The 15,439-nt window shown below is 42.0% G+C and overlaps 1 protein-coding gene across 2 annotated transcripts; it reads right to left on the reverse strand.

The window, feature by feature from the left end:
- Positions 1-546: 546 nt before the first annotated feature.
- Positions 547-13,910, reverse strand: LOC112231758. 2 transcript variants are annotated; one of them, XM_024398524.2, is made up of 3 exons: positions 13,470-13,910; positions 6,385-6,699; positions 547-813 (listed from the first exon to the last, which is right to left on the reverse strand). In XM_024398524.2, exons 1-3 carry the CDS (start codon positions 13,581-13,583, stop codon positions 631-633), a joined length of 612 nt encoding a protein of 203 aa, XP_024254292.1. In that variant the 5' UTR covers positions 13,584-13,910; the 3' UTR covers positions 547-630. The 2 variants fall into 2 exon arrangements, with proteins under 2 accessions (XP_024254292.1, XP_024254293.2); XM_024398525.2 differs by lacking the exon at positions 13,470-13,910 and adding an exon at positions 9,982-10,064.
- Positions 13,911-15,439: the final 1,529 nt, after the last annotated feature.

Below are 15,439 nucleotides of genomic sequence, written 5' to 3' on the forward strand. Positions count from 1 at the left end.
ACAGATTTTCTTCCACCTTGTCAGCTCGGGGATTCGAACTCACAGCCTTTCAGTTACTGGCCTAATGCTCTAACCACTAGGCTACCTGACACCCAGTGTCCTGTGTTTGTTAGCAGCAAGTGGAGCTACAGCGCTAGTATGTCTCGAATGACCAAAATTGCTTCAAAATCAACACTTATGTCACACATTCTTGTGTCCATGTCACCACTGTGTATATTTATTAACTTTAACATATACTCTTCTCCCTCTTTTCACAGAATCTTTATACTTCCACTGGCTGTTGTCACTCTTTTCTTTCTCTTAATTCCATCTCTCTCAGCCTGACTCCTGCATGCCTCCTTTCTTCTTCCACCTCATCCTCTCAATCTGTTAACCTCTCTCTCTTTCTTTACATCTGTACCTCTTTCTATCTCTCTCTCTCTCTCTCTCTCTCTCTCTCTCTCTCTCTCCTCTCCTCTCCTCTCCTCTCCTCTCCTCTCCTCTCCTCTCCTCTCCCCCTCTCCCTCTCCTCTCCTCCTCTCCTCTCCTCTCCTCTCCTCTCCCTCTCCTCTCCCCCCATCCCTCTCTTTCTTTGTCTTCCCTTCTCTCTCCTTCCTCACTCACAGGCTACCTCTCCCAATCTCTACTATCTCATCTCCGGGTCCTCCTCCCTCTTGCCCTCCCCCTCGTTCTGCGCTCCTTGGGGGCGGCTCCGTCGGGGTGCAGGGCCTTCAGGGTCTTGGAGGCGGCGAGTGTCCAGTGCTCCAGCTCGTTGAAGATGCGGTAGATCCAGAGCTTTAGCGCAAACGGGCTGCCGTTCACCGGACCATCTATCTACTCACGAGAGGGGTGTAGAAGAAGAGAAAGGGAGGGGCAGAGAGAGAGGGTCAGGGAGGGACAGTCAGAGACAGAGAGTGAGAGCAGACAGAGTGAGGGAGAGGAAGAGAGAGAGCGAGGGATAGAGTGAGATGTGTTAGGACAGTGTTTCCCAATCTGTTCCCCGGAGATCCAGAGGGTTGTATTTTTTTGTTCTAGCACACCCGGTTCGACTGGTGGACTAATCAATACCTGGTCAAACCCGGGGCGTGCCTCAGGAATAGATAGAGGAAACACTGTACTAGAACATACGGCGGTGTATGAAATTATTGACACCCTTGATAAAGATGAGAGAACATGACTGTATAAAATACATTATTAAAATACTGAGCTATATTGTATCTTTAAAGAAAATGGGAAAATAGATTATTTATAATAATACATTTGCTCAGAGACAGATTTTGTTTATCAAGTAATATTTATTTTCAAAAGGGTAGGAGTTAAAATGATTGACACCTCTGTTCTCAATAGCTCACCTTGTGACCATAACAGCACTGAACCTTCTTCTAAAATGTTTCATAAGTTGGAAAAAACATAGGGATCATAGACCATTCCTCATTGACATTCTTCGTCTGCACTTATAAACTGCCCTCTTCTATTCAAACCACAGGTTTTCAATGATATAGCAAGATGGCGCCGACAGACATGGCAGCTCTGCTTCTTGCTCCAAAACAACTTTGTAATATATATAAATTTTTACATGACATTATTAGCCCAGAATGCTTTTTGTGTTATTACATACAGCCAGAAATAACTTTTGGATATCAGAGCAGCGGTAACTCACCAGCATTACGACCAGGAATACAACTTTCCCGAATTGGATCCTTTGTTCGTACCCCCCAGGGCAATTGAACTTATCCCAGAGGCTGCCCCAAGACGTCGCTGGCGTGGAAGAAGTATTTGGAGTGGACTTCTAGAACCGACTCAGGAGGCGTGCACACCATCCACCGCTTGTGAGTATATTACTTGCTAATGTTCAGTCTCTGGACAATAAAGTAGACAAGCTCAGGGCGAGGATCTCCTTCCAGGGAGACATCAGGGACTGTAACATGCTCTGTTTCACGGATTCATGGCTCTCTCTGGATATACTGTCTCCGTCCATACAGCCAGCTGGGTTCTCAGTACATTGCACAGACAGGAATAAAGAACTCTCTGGGAAGAAGGGCGGTGGTGTATGTTTCATGATTCAATTCTCACAGTGTGATTGTGATAACATTAAGAAACTCAAGTCCTTTTGTTCACCCGACCTAGAATACCTCACAATCAAATGCCGACTGTATGCCTCCCAAGATAATTATCTTTGGGTATAGTCACAGATGTGTATATTCCCCCTCAAGCCAGCCCCAACGGCCCTCAAGGAACTACACTGGACTTTATTCAAACTGGAAACCACATATCCTGAGCCCCCATTTCTAGTACTTGGGGATTTTAACAAATCAAATTTGAGGAAAACACTACCGAAGTTCTATCAACACATTGACAGTAGCACTCACTCTGGTAAAACCACTGTTAATCCCCCTTTCGGAATGCCTACAAGGCCCTCCCCCGCACTCGCTTCGGCAAATCAGATCACGACTCCATTTTGCTCCTCCATTCCTATAGGCAGAAACTCAAACAGGAAGTACTTCAAGATTGTTTTGATCACAGGGACTGGAATATGTTCAGGGTAACCTCTGAGAATAACATTGACATATACATGGACGCGGTGACTGAGTTCATCAGGAAGTGTATAGGGGATATTGTTCCCACTGTGACTATTAAAACCTACCCAAACCAGAAACCGTGGAAAAATGGCAGCATTTACGCAAAACTGAAAGCTCGAACCACCGCATTTAAGCATGGCAAGGTCACTGGGAATATGGTTGAATACAAACAGTGTAGTTATTCCCTTCGTAAGGCAATCAAACAGGCAAAACGTCAGTAGAGAGACAAAGTGGAGTTGCAATTCAACGGCTCAGACACGAGACATATGTGGCAGGGTCTACAGACAATCACGGATTACATAGGGAAAATCAGCATGTCACGGACACCAAATGTCTTGCTCCCGGACAAGCTAAACACCTTCGCCCGCTTTGAGAATAACACAGTGCCCCCGACACAGCCCGCTCCCAAGGACTGTGGGCTCTCATTCTCCGTGGCCAACAAGAGTAAGACATTTAAGTGTGTTAACCCTCGCAAGGCTGCTGGCCCAGACAGCATCACTAGCTGCGTCCTCAGAGCATGCACAGACCAGCTGGCTGGAGTGTTTACGGACATATTCAATCTCTCCCTATCCCAGTCTGCTGTCCCCACTTGCTTCAAGATGTCCACCATTGTTCCCGTACCCAAGAAAGCAAAGGTAACTGAACTAAATTACTATCACCCCGTAGCACTCACTTCTATCCTCATGAAGTGCTTTGAGAGGCTAGTGATCATATCACCTCTACCTTACCTGACACCCTAGGCCCACTTCAATTTGCTTATCGCCTCAATAGATCTACAGACGTTGCAATTGCCATCACACTGCCCTATCCCATCTGGAAAAGAGGAATACTTACGTAAGAATTATGTTCATTGACTATAGCTCAGCCATCAACACCATAGTACCCTCCAAGCTCATCATTAAGCTAAGGGCTTGGGTCTGAACCCCGCCCTGTACAACTAGGTATGGACTTCCTGACGGGCCGCCCCCAGATGGTGAAGGTAGGAAACAACACCTCCACTTCGCTGATCCTCAACACAGGGGCCCCACAAGGGTGCATGCTCAGCCCCCTCCTGTACACCCTGTTCACCCATGACTGCATGGCCACCCAAGCCTCCAACTCAATCATTAGGTTTTCTGTAGACACAACAGCATTAGGCCTGAATACCAACAATGATGAGAGAGTCGACAGGGAGGAGGTGAGGGCCCTGGTGGAGCGGTGCCAGGAAAATAACCTCTCCCTCAACGTCAACAAAATGAAGGAGCTGATCATGGACTTCAGGAAACAGCAGAGGGTGCACGCCCCTATCCACATCGACGGGACCGCATTGGAGAAGGTGGAAAGCTTCAAGTTCCTCGGCGTACACATCACTGACAATCTGAAATGGTCCAGTTTGGTGAAGAAGGCGCCACCACCTGGTACGGCAACTGCACGGCCCGCAACCACAGGGCTCTCCAGAAGGTGGTGCAGTCTGCCCAACGCATCACCGGTGGCATACTGCCTGCCCTCCAGGACACCTACTTCACCCGATGTCACAGAAAGGCCAAAACGATCATCAAGAACATCCACCACCTGAGCCACAGCCTGTCCACACCGCTATCATCCAGAAGTTCAAGTCAGTACAGGTGCATCAAAGCTGGGACAGAGAGACTGAAAAAACAGCTTCTATCTCAAGGCCATCAAACTGTTAAATAGCCATGACTAGCCAGCTACCACCCGGTTACTCAACCCTGCACCTTAGAGGCTAAAGTTTGATTTGATTTGGGTTTCCGGTCCGGAGACTGAGATGGCCATTAGAATAATGTTGATTTTATGGCCAATTGAACCATTTATTTGTGGGTTTTGATGTGCACTTGGGGTTATTTTCTTGCTGCAAGATCCACTTGCGGCAAAGTTTTAGCCTCCTGGAAGAGTCAACCAAGTTTTGGGCTAAAATGCCTTAGTACTGGGTAAAGATCATGATGCCGTTGACCTTAACAAGGACCCCATGACCAGTGGAAGCAAAATAGCCTCAGAACATCAAAGATACACAACCATATTTTACAGTAGGTATGGGATTATTTTCTGCTCATGCATTCTCATTTCGATGCCAACACCATCACTGGTGTGCGTGCCCAAAGAGCTCTACAAATGTCAAACAAATTGCCACTTGGATTAGAGCACAGGTGCTTTGGTCAGATTACATGAGAATTAGGTCTTTGGCCACGCACACCAGTGCTGCAAGTGGATTTTCCAGGAAGACAATAACCCCAAGCACACATCAAATTCACATTGACTCGGTACCGGTACTCCCTTTATATAGCCTCGTTATTGTTATTTTATTGTTACTCTTTATTTTTTTATTTAGTAAATCATTGCTTAACTCTTATTTTTCTTGAAACTGCATCATTGGTTAAGGGCTTGTAAGTAAGCATTTTACGGTAAGGTCTACCTACTCCTGTTGTATTCGGCATATGTGGCAAATAAAATGTGATTTGATTTGAAAATCCACAAGGAATTGGTTAATTAGCCATAAAATCCACATTTTACAATGGCCATCTCAGTCTCAGGATTTGAAACCCATTGAAAACCTGTGGTGAAGATCTGTGGTTTGAATTGAATGGGTCAATCCATAAGAGCACATGAAGGAAATCAAAGATCTGGAAGGATTCTGTATGGAGGTATGGTCTAAGATCCCTCCCAATGTGTTCTCCAGGGCATATATATATATTTTTAAAAGGTTAAGTGCTGTTATCGTCATAAGGTGAGGTACACCTTTTTGAGAGAATTAAAAAAAAACCTGTTAAACAAAATGTATTTTTCCAAGCAATTGTATTAGTATAAAATAATATAATTTCCCAATTTTGTGGAGCATACAATATAGCTCAGTGTTCGAATTACTTATTTTATACAGCCATTATTGCTCATCTTTATTAAGGGTGTCAATCATTTCGGACCCCACTGCATTTCTACAGTACATGTAAACAACTGATTTGTCCTAACCGTATATAAATAATGAATAACAATCTATGATTAATAAACTATGTCATATAATCCGTTTGTTTATACTAGAAAGGACAGTCCCTACATAAACAGTTTTATAAGCTTATCATAAGTTGTTAACAAAAGCCTAATTTCTTCCTCTCCTCCTTGAACTCATCACTGATCTGAAATATTAGGGATATCTGAAAGCAAAATGTTTCCACCAGTCTTATCTGTCGTCTATACGTGGCCCTGGTTTACACTAAAAAGGGAAATGAATATTGCCGCTACCTTGCTCTCCAACCAAGGTACATGAATTGATGAACCTCGCTCTCCAACCAAGGTACATGAATTGATGAACCTCGCTCTCCAACCAAGGTACATGAATTGATGAACCTCGCTCTCCAACCAAGGTACATGAATTGATGAACCTCGCTCTCCAACCAAGGTACATGAATTGAGGAACCTCGCTCTCCAACCCAGGTACATGAATTGAGGAACCTCGCTCTCCAACCAAGGTACATGAATTGAGGAACCTCGCTATCCAACCAAGGTACATGAATTGAGGAAGTGAAGAGGAAATTCAGCAACTCTTGGAAGAGTGTCAGTTGATAAAATGCCTTGTTATTGTTAAAACCAACATGTTTTGTCCCATAGCCTTCATCAGGGTTTACACTACATTATGTTCACCACACCAGCTATGTCAGATCAAGGATGACTTCCAAGTAGGATTTTACAGTTATTTTACAAGTATTGAAATGAGGCCTGCTGGGTCTACTGAGGGTTTCCAGTAGGTACTGTATATTAACCATTAGTGGGGCAAATTCAAAACTGACCCCAGATCAGTGTCTAGGGGCAACTTTACCATACACCGGTAATTCTGTACCTCAGTATTGTTCGGATCAGGAGTGAAGGCTGCAGTTCCAGCTCCGTCCGCCAGGAGGAGCCGTGTGCTCTCTAGCAGGTGCCCCAGCCGGTCCCTCACGGTTTTCTTCTGGCTCTCGTATTCGGTCCTGTTCCTGTCGTTTCCCACACCCTCTTCCCGGCCAATGGCATGCTCCAGGAGGTTCCGGCACTGTTGCAGGGCGGAGTAGAGGCGCCACAACATGTCATTCGGCGAGAGCTGGGAGGAGAGTGGTGGCACGGTCACCAGGCGGTCCCCGCCGCTGGTGAGTTCCTCGGCGAACGTCTCCTTTTTTCTCTGAAGTGGGGAGTGAGGAGGAGGGATGGAGAGAGTGTGGAGGTGGAGAGGAAGAAGAGGATGATAGGCGTGTAAAGAAAAAACACATTAGCAGCGTTTAAAAGTACATTTCCATGACAGCCACCATGGACACCACGTTTAACTGCTCCGTAGGCTGAGGTTGTCAGAATAGGGACACCGTAGTAAATGGAAGCTGTGGCCATGAGAAATGTGTATATATGCATAAGTCACTCATTCCGAGTTAGCATTTAAACCAAACTGCTTGTGCAATAGTTGACGAAGTACAAAAGAGCTGACCTAAAGGACTGTGGCAGTAAAGAGACTGTTTGACCATTTTCCAATGGTAATCTAGCAATTTTCTCTGATGAGCAACAACTGGCAAATGTTTGAACCCTATTGTGGTTTGGATAACATCTGCCCTGGCCCCATTGGAACAGAGGTTAGTGGTACAACTGGATAGCTGGTTCAACTACCAGAACCAACATTCCCCAACTTCACTCCAGGGGGACTTACAGGCAGGATGTGTGTGTGTGTGTGTGTGTGTGTGTGTGTGTGTGTGTGTGTGTGTGTGTGTGTGTGTGTGTGTGTGTGTGTGTGTGTGTGTGTGTGTGTGTGTGTGTGTGTGTGAGCGTGTGCGAGCGAGAGAGAGTGGGGTTGGAAGTTATTATATTCTATTGCATCTATATCAGAGTATAGTGAGAGAGCTGTGACTCCATTGAGTACCTGGCCCCCGGACACGACATTATACCAAGGTGCTAACATTCTGACCACCGTGAAAATGATTCTGTGCCTGTGCGTTAGAATGATTACCGTGTAACATTGATCAGGCAGCTCTGCTTATGCAAGAGCAATGGTCAAGTAAATGTAAATATGTATATAGGTTTGTAATAGGCAGCTAGAGAGGAAGCAGTGGAGTGAGCTATGAACTTTGAAGGATAGGCCTATAATGTATAGGCCTGTCTAGAGGGAGAGGCAAAGGTACGGCAAACCAGAGACAGCAAGCTCTTCACTGTCATGATCGATTACAATACATTATTACGAGTAATGACTGTGTGGTGATCGATAAGTTGAAAACCATTAGTATATTTGTGGGCTGTATCGTGAATATATGTACATGAACCACAAATGTATACAGTGGGGCAAAAAAGTATTTAGTCAGCCACCAATTGTGCAAGTTCTCCCACTTAAAAAGATGAGAGAGGCCTGTAATTTATCATAGGTACACTTCAACTATGACAGACAAAATTAGATTTTTTTTCCTCCAGAAAATCACATTGTAGGATTTTTTAATGAATTTATTTGCAAATTATGGTGGAAAATAAGTATTTGGTCAATAACAAAAGTTTATCTCAATACTTTGTTATATACCCTTTGTTGGCAATGACTGAGGTCAAACGTTTTCTGTAAGTCTTCACAAGGTTTTCACACACTGTTGCTGGTATTTTGGCCCATTCCTCCATGCAGATCTCCTCTAGAGCAGTGATGTTTTGGGGCTGTTGCTGGGCAACACAGACTATCAACTCCCTCCAAAGATTTTCTATGGGGTTGAGATCTGGAGACTGGCTAGGCCACTCTAGGACCTTGAAATGCTTCTTACGAAGCCACTCCTTCGTTGCCCGGGCGGTGTGTTTGGGATCATTGTCATGCTGAAAGACCCAGCCACGTTTCATCTTCAATACCCTTGCTGATGGAAGGAGGTTTTCACTCAAAATCTCACGATACATGGCCCCATTCAATCTTTCCTTTACACGGATCAGTCGTCATGGTCCCTTTGCAGAAAAACAGCCCCAAAGCATGATGTTTCCACCCCCATGCTTCACAGTAGGTATGGTGTTCTTTGGATGCAACTCAGCATTCTTTGTCCTCCATACACAACGAGTTGAGTTTTTACCAAAAAGTTATATTTTGGTTTCATCTGACCATATGATATTCTCCCAATCTTCTTCTGGATCATCCAAATGCTCTCTAGCAAACTTCAGACGGGCCTGGACATGTACTGGCTTAAGCAGGGGGACACGTCTGGCACTGCAGGATTTGAGTCCCTGACGGCGTAGTGTGTTACTGATGGTAGGCTTTGTTACTTTGGTCCCAGCTCTCTGCAGGTCATTCACTAGGTCCCCCCATGTGGTTCTGGGATTTTTGCTCACCATTCTTGTGATCATTTTGACCCCACGGGGTGAGATCTTGCGTGGAGCCCCAGATCGAGGGAGATTATCAGTGGTCTTGTATGTCTTCCATTTCCTAATAATTGCTCCCACAGTTGATTTCTTCAAACCAAGCTGCTTACCTATTGCATATCCAGTATTCCCAGCCTGGTGCAGGTCTACAATTTTGTTTCTGGTGTCCTTTGACAGCTCTTTGGTCTTGGCCATAGTGGAGTGTGACTGTTTGAGGTTGTGGACAGGTGTCTTTTATATTGATAACAAGTTCAAACAGTTGCCATTAATACAGGTAACGAGTGGAGGATAGAGGAGCCTCTTAAAGAAGAAGTTACAGGTCTGTGAGAGCCAGAAATCTTGCTTGTTTGTAGGTGACCAAATACTTATTTTCCACCATAATTTGCAAATAAATTCATTAAAAATCCTACAATGTGATTTTCTGGATTTTTTTTCTCCTTTTGTCTGTCATAGTTGAAGTGTACCTATGATGAAAATTTACAGGCCTCTCATCTTTTTAAGTGGGAGAACTTGCAAAATTGGTGGCTGACTAAATACTTTTTTGCCCCACTGTATATGTTGAGTAAAATATAAAAACATTTCTATTTCTTTTTTATGTTATTTATTTTCAGTTTCAGTGTTAGGGACAGAAAGAAGCCTATGTGTGGGAGGCTAGGAGACATGTATGTGTTGTATAGTTTTGTGTTTTTTTGGGATGTCACTTCTTGCACTGTGGGGAAGTAATGCATAAGGGCCAATTCCATGGTAACGTAATTACGCTTTGACTCTGATTTTTCTCTTAAAAAATGTATGCCAAACCAAAACCATTGATTTCAAAGTTGAACAAACCATTCGATTCTATGCACAAGGACTAGTTTGAACAATTTACACAGAAAAGTTCACAAAATCACATTTACTGGAAGAACTGTGCAGATGCAAAGTTTGGTAACAGAATTATAATAAAGTTTCCCGTGGGTGTTTAAGCACATTTTCCAAAAACTATTGTTTAATATTAAGTTGAAAATATTTCTGCAGAAATAATGGGGTGTCAGCTACGACATGACATTTTGAGTTTGAAAAAACATATATTTTGGATATTGAACTACAGTACGTGAAATAGATTTACCTCCGGTAACAGAATTACATCATGGGTCCCTGATCTGTGGTGTACAGAAAGGCATAATTATGCATATGAATATCATTCCCTTCATGGTGATGTATCCTGAATAGCTACACAGGTAGAAATATGCAATATTCTTATTTAGCATATTTGGTTATTTTTCTACACACTGGCTATTACACACTATTATTGTAATGAGCCCCCCCCCAAAAAAAAGAATCTGAACCAATCATAGATGTCTATGTTTTACAAATTTGAAAATCACAGTACAGCACATTAGAGTTCAGTACAGTACATATGTTCAGTACAATACTCTACTCTAGTGTACTCTACTGTACTGAACTCTACTGTGCTGTACTGTGATGTCCAAACTTGTGAAACATAGACGTCTATGATTGGTTCAGATTTGGTCCAGCCATAGATGTCCGGTGTTGGTGGGTGCTCAGTGGATGAGGATACTTGTTACTGTAAATGGAAAGAGGGTAGGGGGTTGGTGTCATGGTAGGTCTCAGGAGAGTGACATTAACTGGAGAGAGAGAGATACCACAGTGTGCCATCACAGCAGCAAGATTTGTGACCTGTTGCCACAAGAAAAGGGCAACCAGTGAAGAACAAACACCATTTTAAATACAACCCATATTCATGTTTATTTATTTTCCCTTTTGTACTTTAACCATTTGCACATCGTTACAACACTGTATATATACATAATATGACATTTTAAATGTCTTTATTCTTTTGGAACTTCTGTGAGTGTAATGTTTACTGTTCATTTTTATTGTTTATTTCACTTTTGTTTATTATCTACTTCACTTGCTTTGGCAATGTTAACATATGTTTCCCATGCCAATAAAGCCCCTTGAATTGAATTGGATTGAGAGAGAGAGAGGCAGAGACGGAGAGCAGCAGAGAGGAAGCGTGAGAGGGAGGGGTTGTCTAGTCTTGCTTTGACCACCAGATGACAGAAAAAGAAAAAAACAAACAATTATGAGCTAAACATAGCAGTATACCAGTGGAAGGGAGGACAGTAGCAGGTGACCCAACTGTGGCTTGTGACTACTCTGATATTCCATTGTCGCCATTTCAATTGCAGTAATTCCATTACTACAATTTGGTAACAGAACTACAAGTTTTAATCAACTAATAATTAATGAACAAACTTGATATCAATAAGAAAACTATAATGAATTGGTAGGTCTACCTTTACATGTTACTTCTGTGAACTTTCACTATCCTCCCTCCTCATGAGGGAGAGAAATTAGAAAATATCTTCAAGATATGTGGTTTTGGTAATGGAATTACAAGGCACATGACAATGTTTCTTAAACTTACCAAAATAATTTATCCAAAACTAAATAGAAAAGTGTTGATATTAGTTGGCAGGGGTCTTTACTTCTGCATTGTTGTGTTTTGGTGTATCTCTATCTTTTTAAGATGTTAGATGCTGTCTAAGACCCCTTTTCCATCTGTTTGACCAGAAATAAAAGCCTTTGCTTATTCCTCATTTTTAGGATGGAAAATGGTTGAAAAATGTACATATGCCTTCATTTCTAACAAATATAGACTCTTAGCTTTCATTTGACACCCAATTTGACATGCTCCTATGAACTTTACATGTTGGTGTTCATGGGTCCGTTAAAATGGAAATGCCCTAAGGTGATGGGTCAGGTCATAGGTTAGGTTAGGTTTAAAGGTAGACTCAGCGAGATGACGTAGATGCACGAAGTGAACAGTAGTAGTGGGAACATTTTTTGCAACAATCAGGAGCGTTGAAGCGCGAGGCAAAACTTCTCTGCTGTTTTGGTCCCGTAGCTACCACGTTGTAGCGCAAATATGATGTGTGACTGTGTATGAGCAAAGTCTTGCATCATGCTCATCTCAGTGGGCACGTTCGAGCTGATCATTTTTGTCAAGTTGGTGACAATCGTTGGTCACCACCTTTCAAATTGTGCTGCATTCTGGAGTTAAAAGTTGTCTGACTTGCGCCTACCTGTCGACTGCATGAACTTTACAAAAATCATGTAATCAAAGGGCATGAGGTTTTGACTGCAGTTGCTCTTCACCAATTTCATCCCTCCTGCATTGTGAAGGCTCTATTGTCAACCAATCATTAGGGTGTTCTTGTTTGACCCATGTGACCAAAAACAAGAACCAATTTGCCATGAAATCTGTGTACAGTGGATATATAAAATAAATGTGATATTTGAGGCTCTCTCACTCTCTACTTTATTGTACAATGTGTACACACACACTATTATATTATGATTTTGGTTTGTGTGATATGGGGTTTAGATACATGTTTATTTCAAAATTATAAAGAAAACATTTTATAATCAATGGCAACACTGTCATGTTGATTTGAGCCTTGCTGTTGGAAAAACACATTAGTGTCCTATTTTCATTTGTCGCAGATGCACCTCCCCTGCCTTACTCCTCGACTTGCATCTACTGTCGGGTGCTTTAGCCTTACAACTCAAACACGCCCAATATGGTGCTGTTTGTGGCAATGTCATCTTGCTGAGTCTACCTTTCAGTTATAAAGTCAATCTCAATGTGAACCATCAGATTCAAAAGCTTGAAACCACTGTAAAAAAAAAAGATTGAAAACCCCATTCGATTTTTGCCCCCATTTTATTTTTTAACTGAACATATTTCATTAAGGTTTTTATTTTAGTTAGTTTTGGTGTCAAAGATAATAATTTCAGTAAAGTTGTAGTTTTTCAAACGGGTTTGTTCGATATTTTACTTCGGTAAAAAAAAAAACGTGTGTGTGTATATATATATATATATACATCTAGTTTCACACGTATTTTTTTTTACTATAACCTTATCACACGTTTTTGTTTTGTTTTACTATAACCTTAGTAGAGACCTTATTGCCTAATAGGCTATTGGGGTGGTGATTCAAAAGCATTGTCTTATAGTTAGTCGGCTGATAGGTAACGGTTACTTTCGTAACCGTTTCCCTTCCTCCCAGCAAAGAGCCCGAGTCCGCAGGTTGAGGTGTGTGCGCATTGGAGGAGGATTTATCTGGCTATTTGGCGGGAAATGAAGAATACTGTTATCATTCGCACCCCATCATTCACATAGTGTCATTCATTGAGTGAAAAAGCGATGCACATGGAAAAACGTGCATGTCCGGACATCGACCCGTGCGCCAGAAAATCGCCTACCTCTGTCATTGTTTTTATATGGGGCGTGCATGACTATTCACATATTCATTCCCCCTCCCTATCCAGCTACACTCCTGGACCACCAGTCCTGGATCGGATGCCACACACACACACACACACAATCAATCAATACATGTCCATGCAGCAACACATTTCCATATCCCAGTCTTCCATATCCCTTGCATAGGCTTGAATACTGGCCAAATGACATGTTTTGTCAAGTAACCAGTAGGCCTAATAACAGGTTAAAAATTGCGAAGCAAAATGCACTAGCCTGTCCAGACTTCACCCACTCTAGGCTGCACTCGAATACATACTTACATACAGTTCCAATAAGAGGGTGCATTCATGGTGCAACTGCTCAGCAACAGCAGCTGCCCTCGCAGTTCGAGTCTGTTCCGAAACAGTCCCTCTTCTTGTCCGTGTCCCTGACATATTCAGTAAAGAAGCAACAGACAGGCACCGGATAGCGTTAACGTTTTTTTTTTTTTACCTTCTCTTATGTCTACTAGTTTTCCTGTTTCATATTCCTTAAGGATAGACAGCCAACAGGAAGCGCGTCTCGGCCTTTCCTCACGCTGTAACCAAGCCACTTAATTAATGGCCTTTCTGAAAACCAATTCCTTCCCTAACTTCCACAACTTTACCCCCTTGTGTTACTATGTTACAGTATTAATGTCCTTGTCTAGTGCCACTCCTCCCCTTCCCTTGGGTGGTTTAAGTCAGGCAGGCATGTGGAATTTAACGGGAGAACTAAAGCGGAGGCGTGTGAAGGGGAGGAGTCGCACGTTGGTGAACTATTATTTATACATGAAGAGTTTAAACGAATTAGCTTGACAGAATTACGAATCCATTCACCAGGACTAGTGATGTGTTGATTTTCTAGTCGTTACTAGGAAAGTCAGAAATGTCAGACTTGCTAATTGCGTTCTACCAGGTAGCAAGTATGTCATTTCCGATTTTCCTAGTACCTACTAGCACATCATTGTGGTATAGGCTATATCAGGGGAAAGTCCTCAAAGCAGTAGTTTACTGCATAAAAAAATTATAAATCAGCTGATTTGATGATCAAGTATAGTTTTATTATTAGGTTATTGTGTGGCTCTGTAGTTATTGCTTGTCAATAACCGGAAAATGGGGTTATAACCAAATCATAGGCTAATATGCATATGCCCAGAAAATAGCAACATTTCTAAACAGTTGAGTGCGCGTTTTTTTAAATTACATTTCCCTAAATGTTGCACTTTCGGGATTAGTAACATTGTTGTAGATCGCGGGGGATAGAGGGAGCCTGTTGTATATACTGAATTATTAGAGAAATTACGAGGGCTAAAAGTTTACAAAAGGGTTGGTGTGGTATGTCTGTAAACATCTAAAATGCGTTGGCATTAATAGCCTACAGCCAGAAACAAAAAAATAACTTTTAAATGAAAGACGATAAATAGTTTAGAATAATGTAACAGTTGATTATATAATTTTGTTAGGACCAGTGTGAAATCAACTTTATATTATATTGAAGCCTTGGGTGTGAAATATAACACCTTGAGCTATATATGAGGTGTACTATTTCTGTGTAATTCAAAAGCTAAAATCACGCTAAACCAGTTCAATTGGAATTTTAGAGGATTAAATGTATTAACAAAAATGTCAGACGTTTTTCTTCCAAAATGTCAATGTATTTTTTGTTGTTGTCTAGATTGGCAATATTCAGGTATGTTCCAAAGTGAAATACCACTCCGATACTCAGGGTGGCATAGTGTCCACTATAGTGTCAAACAGTGAGCCATTTTGACTCATACATGCGCTTTCCTTATTAGCGTCACGGCAGCAATTTTAGCGTACCAACAACAACATTGACTTCCGGTGTTTCGATTTTACCTTCAAAATCAAAGTCTGCAGTAAAACGCTATGTGTATGATACAAAATCAATCCGTTAATAACATTACGTTTCTTATGTAAAACGTTTACTTCCAGTCTCGTTTACGTTTACTTCCAAAAAGCTAAATCATAAGAAGTGTTGCTGGACTTTTACTGTGGTCAAACAGCTTAAAATGGGGTGCCTGGACACTACAGTTTTAAAATATAGTACTATGACATAGGACGCATACAGTATACTGTCATACCTTATAATGTAAAAGACACATATCTTAATCTTCCTTCTGGGGGTACACTTTAGAAGAAATACAACATACAATATGTTTATTCAAAAAGTCAAGAGAGATGCAAGTAAATTTGGTCCAAAAAAAGTATACTTTATTCATAAGAAATATCACATTGACGTGAACTAATAC

This window comes from Oncorhynchus tshawytscha, linkage group LG34, assembly GCF_018296145.1.
Source record: "Oncorhynchus tshawytscha isolate Ot180627B linkage group LG34, Otsh_v2.0, whole genome shotgun sequence".
In the NCBI taxonomy this organism is placed as follows: domain Eukaryota; kingdom Metazoa; phylum Chordata; class Actinopteri; order Salmoniformes; family Salmonidae; genus Oncorhynchus; species Oncorhynchus tshawytscha.

What these genes read in the sequence shown, in the direction of transcription:
- LOC112231758 (XM_024398524.2), bottom strand. Translation starts at nt 13,583, where the DNA reads ATGTCAGGGACACGGACAAGAAGAGGGACTGTTTCGGAACAGACTCGA. An exon ending in CCCTCTTATTGGAACTGTAT is followed by an intron (nt 6,700 to 13,469) that starts GTAAGTATGTAT and finishes TCCCCACTTCAG; the next exon opens with AGAAAAAAGGAGACGTTCGC. An exon ending in CTGATCCGAACAATACTGAG is followed by an intron (nt 814 to 6,384) that starts GTACAGAATTAC and finishes TCTCGTGAGTAG; the next exon opens with ATAGATGGTCCGGTGAACGG.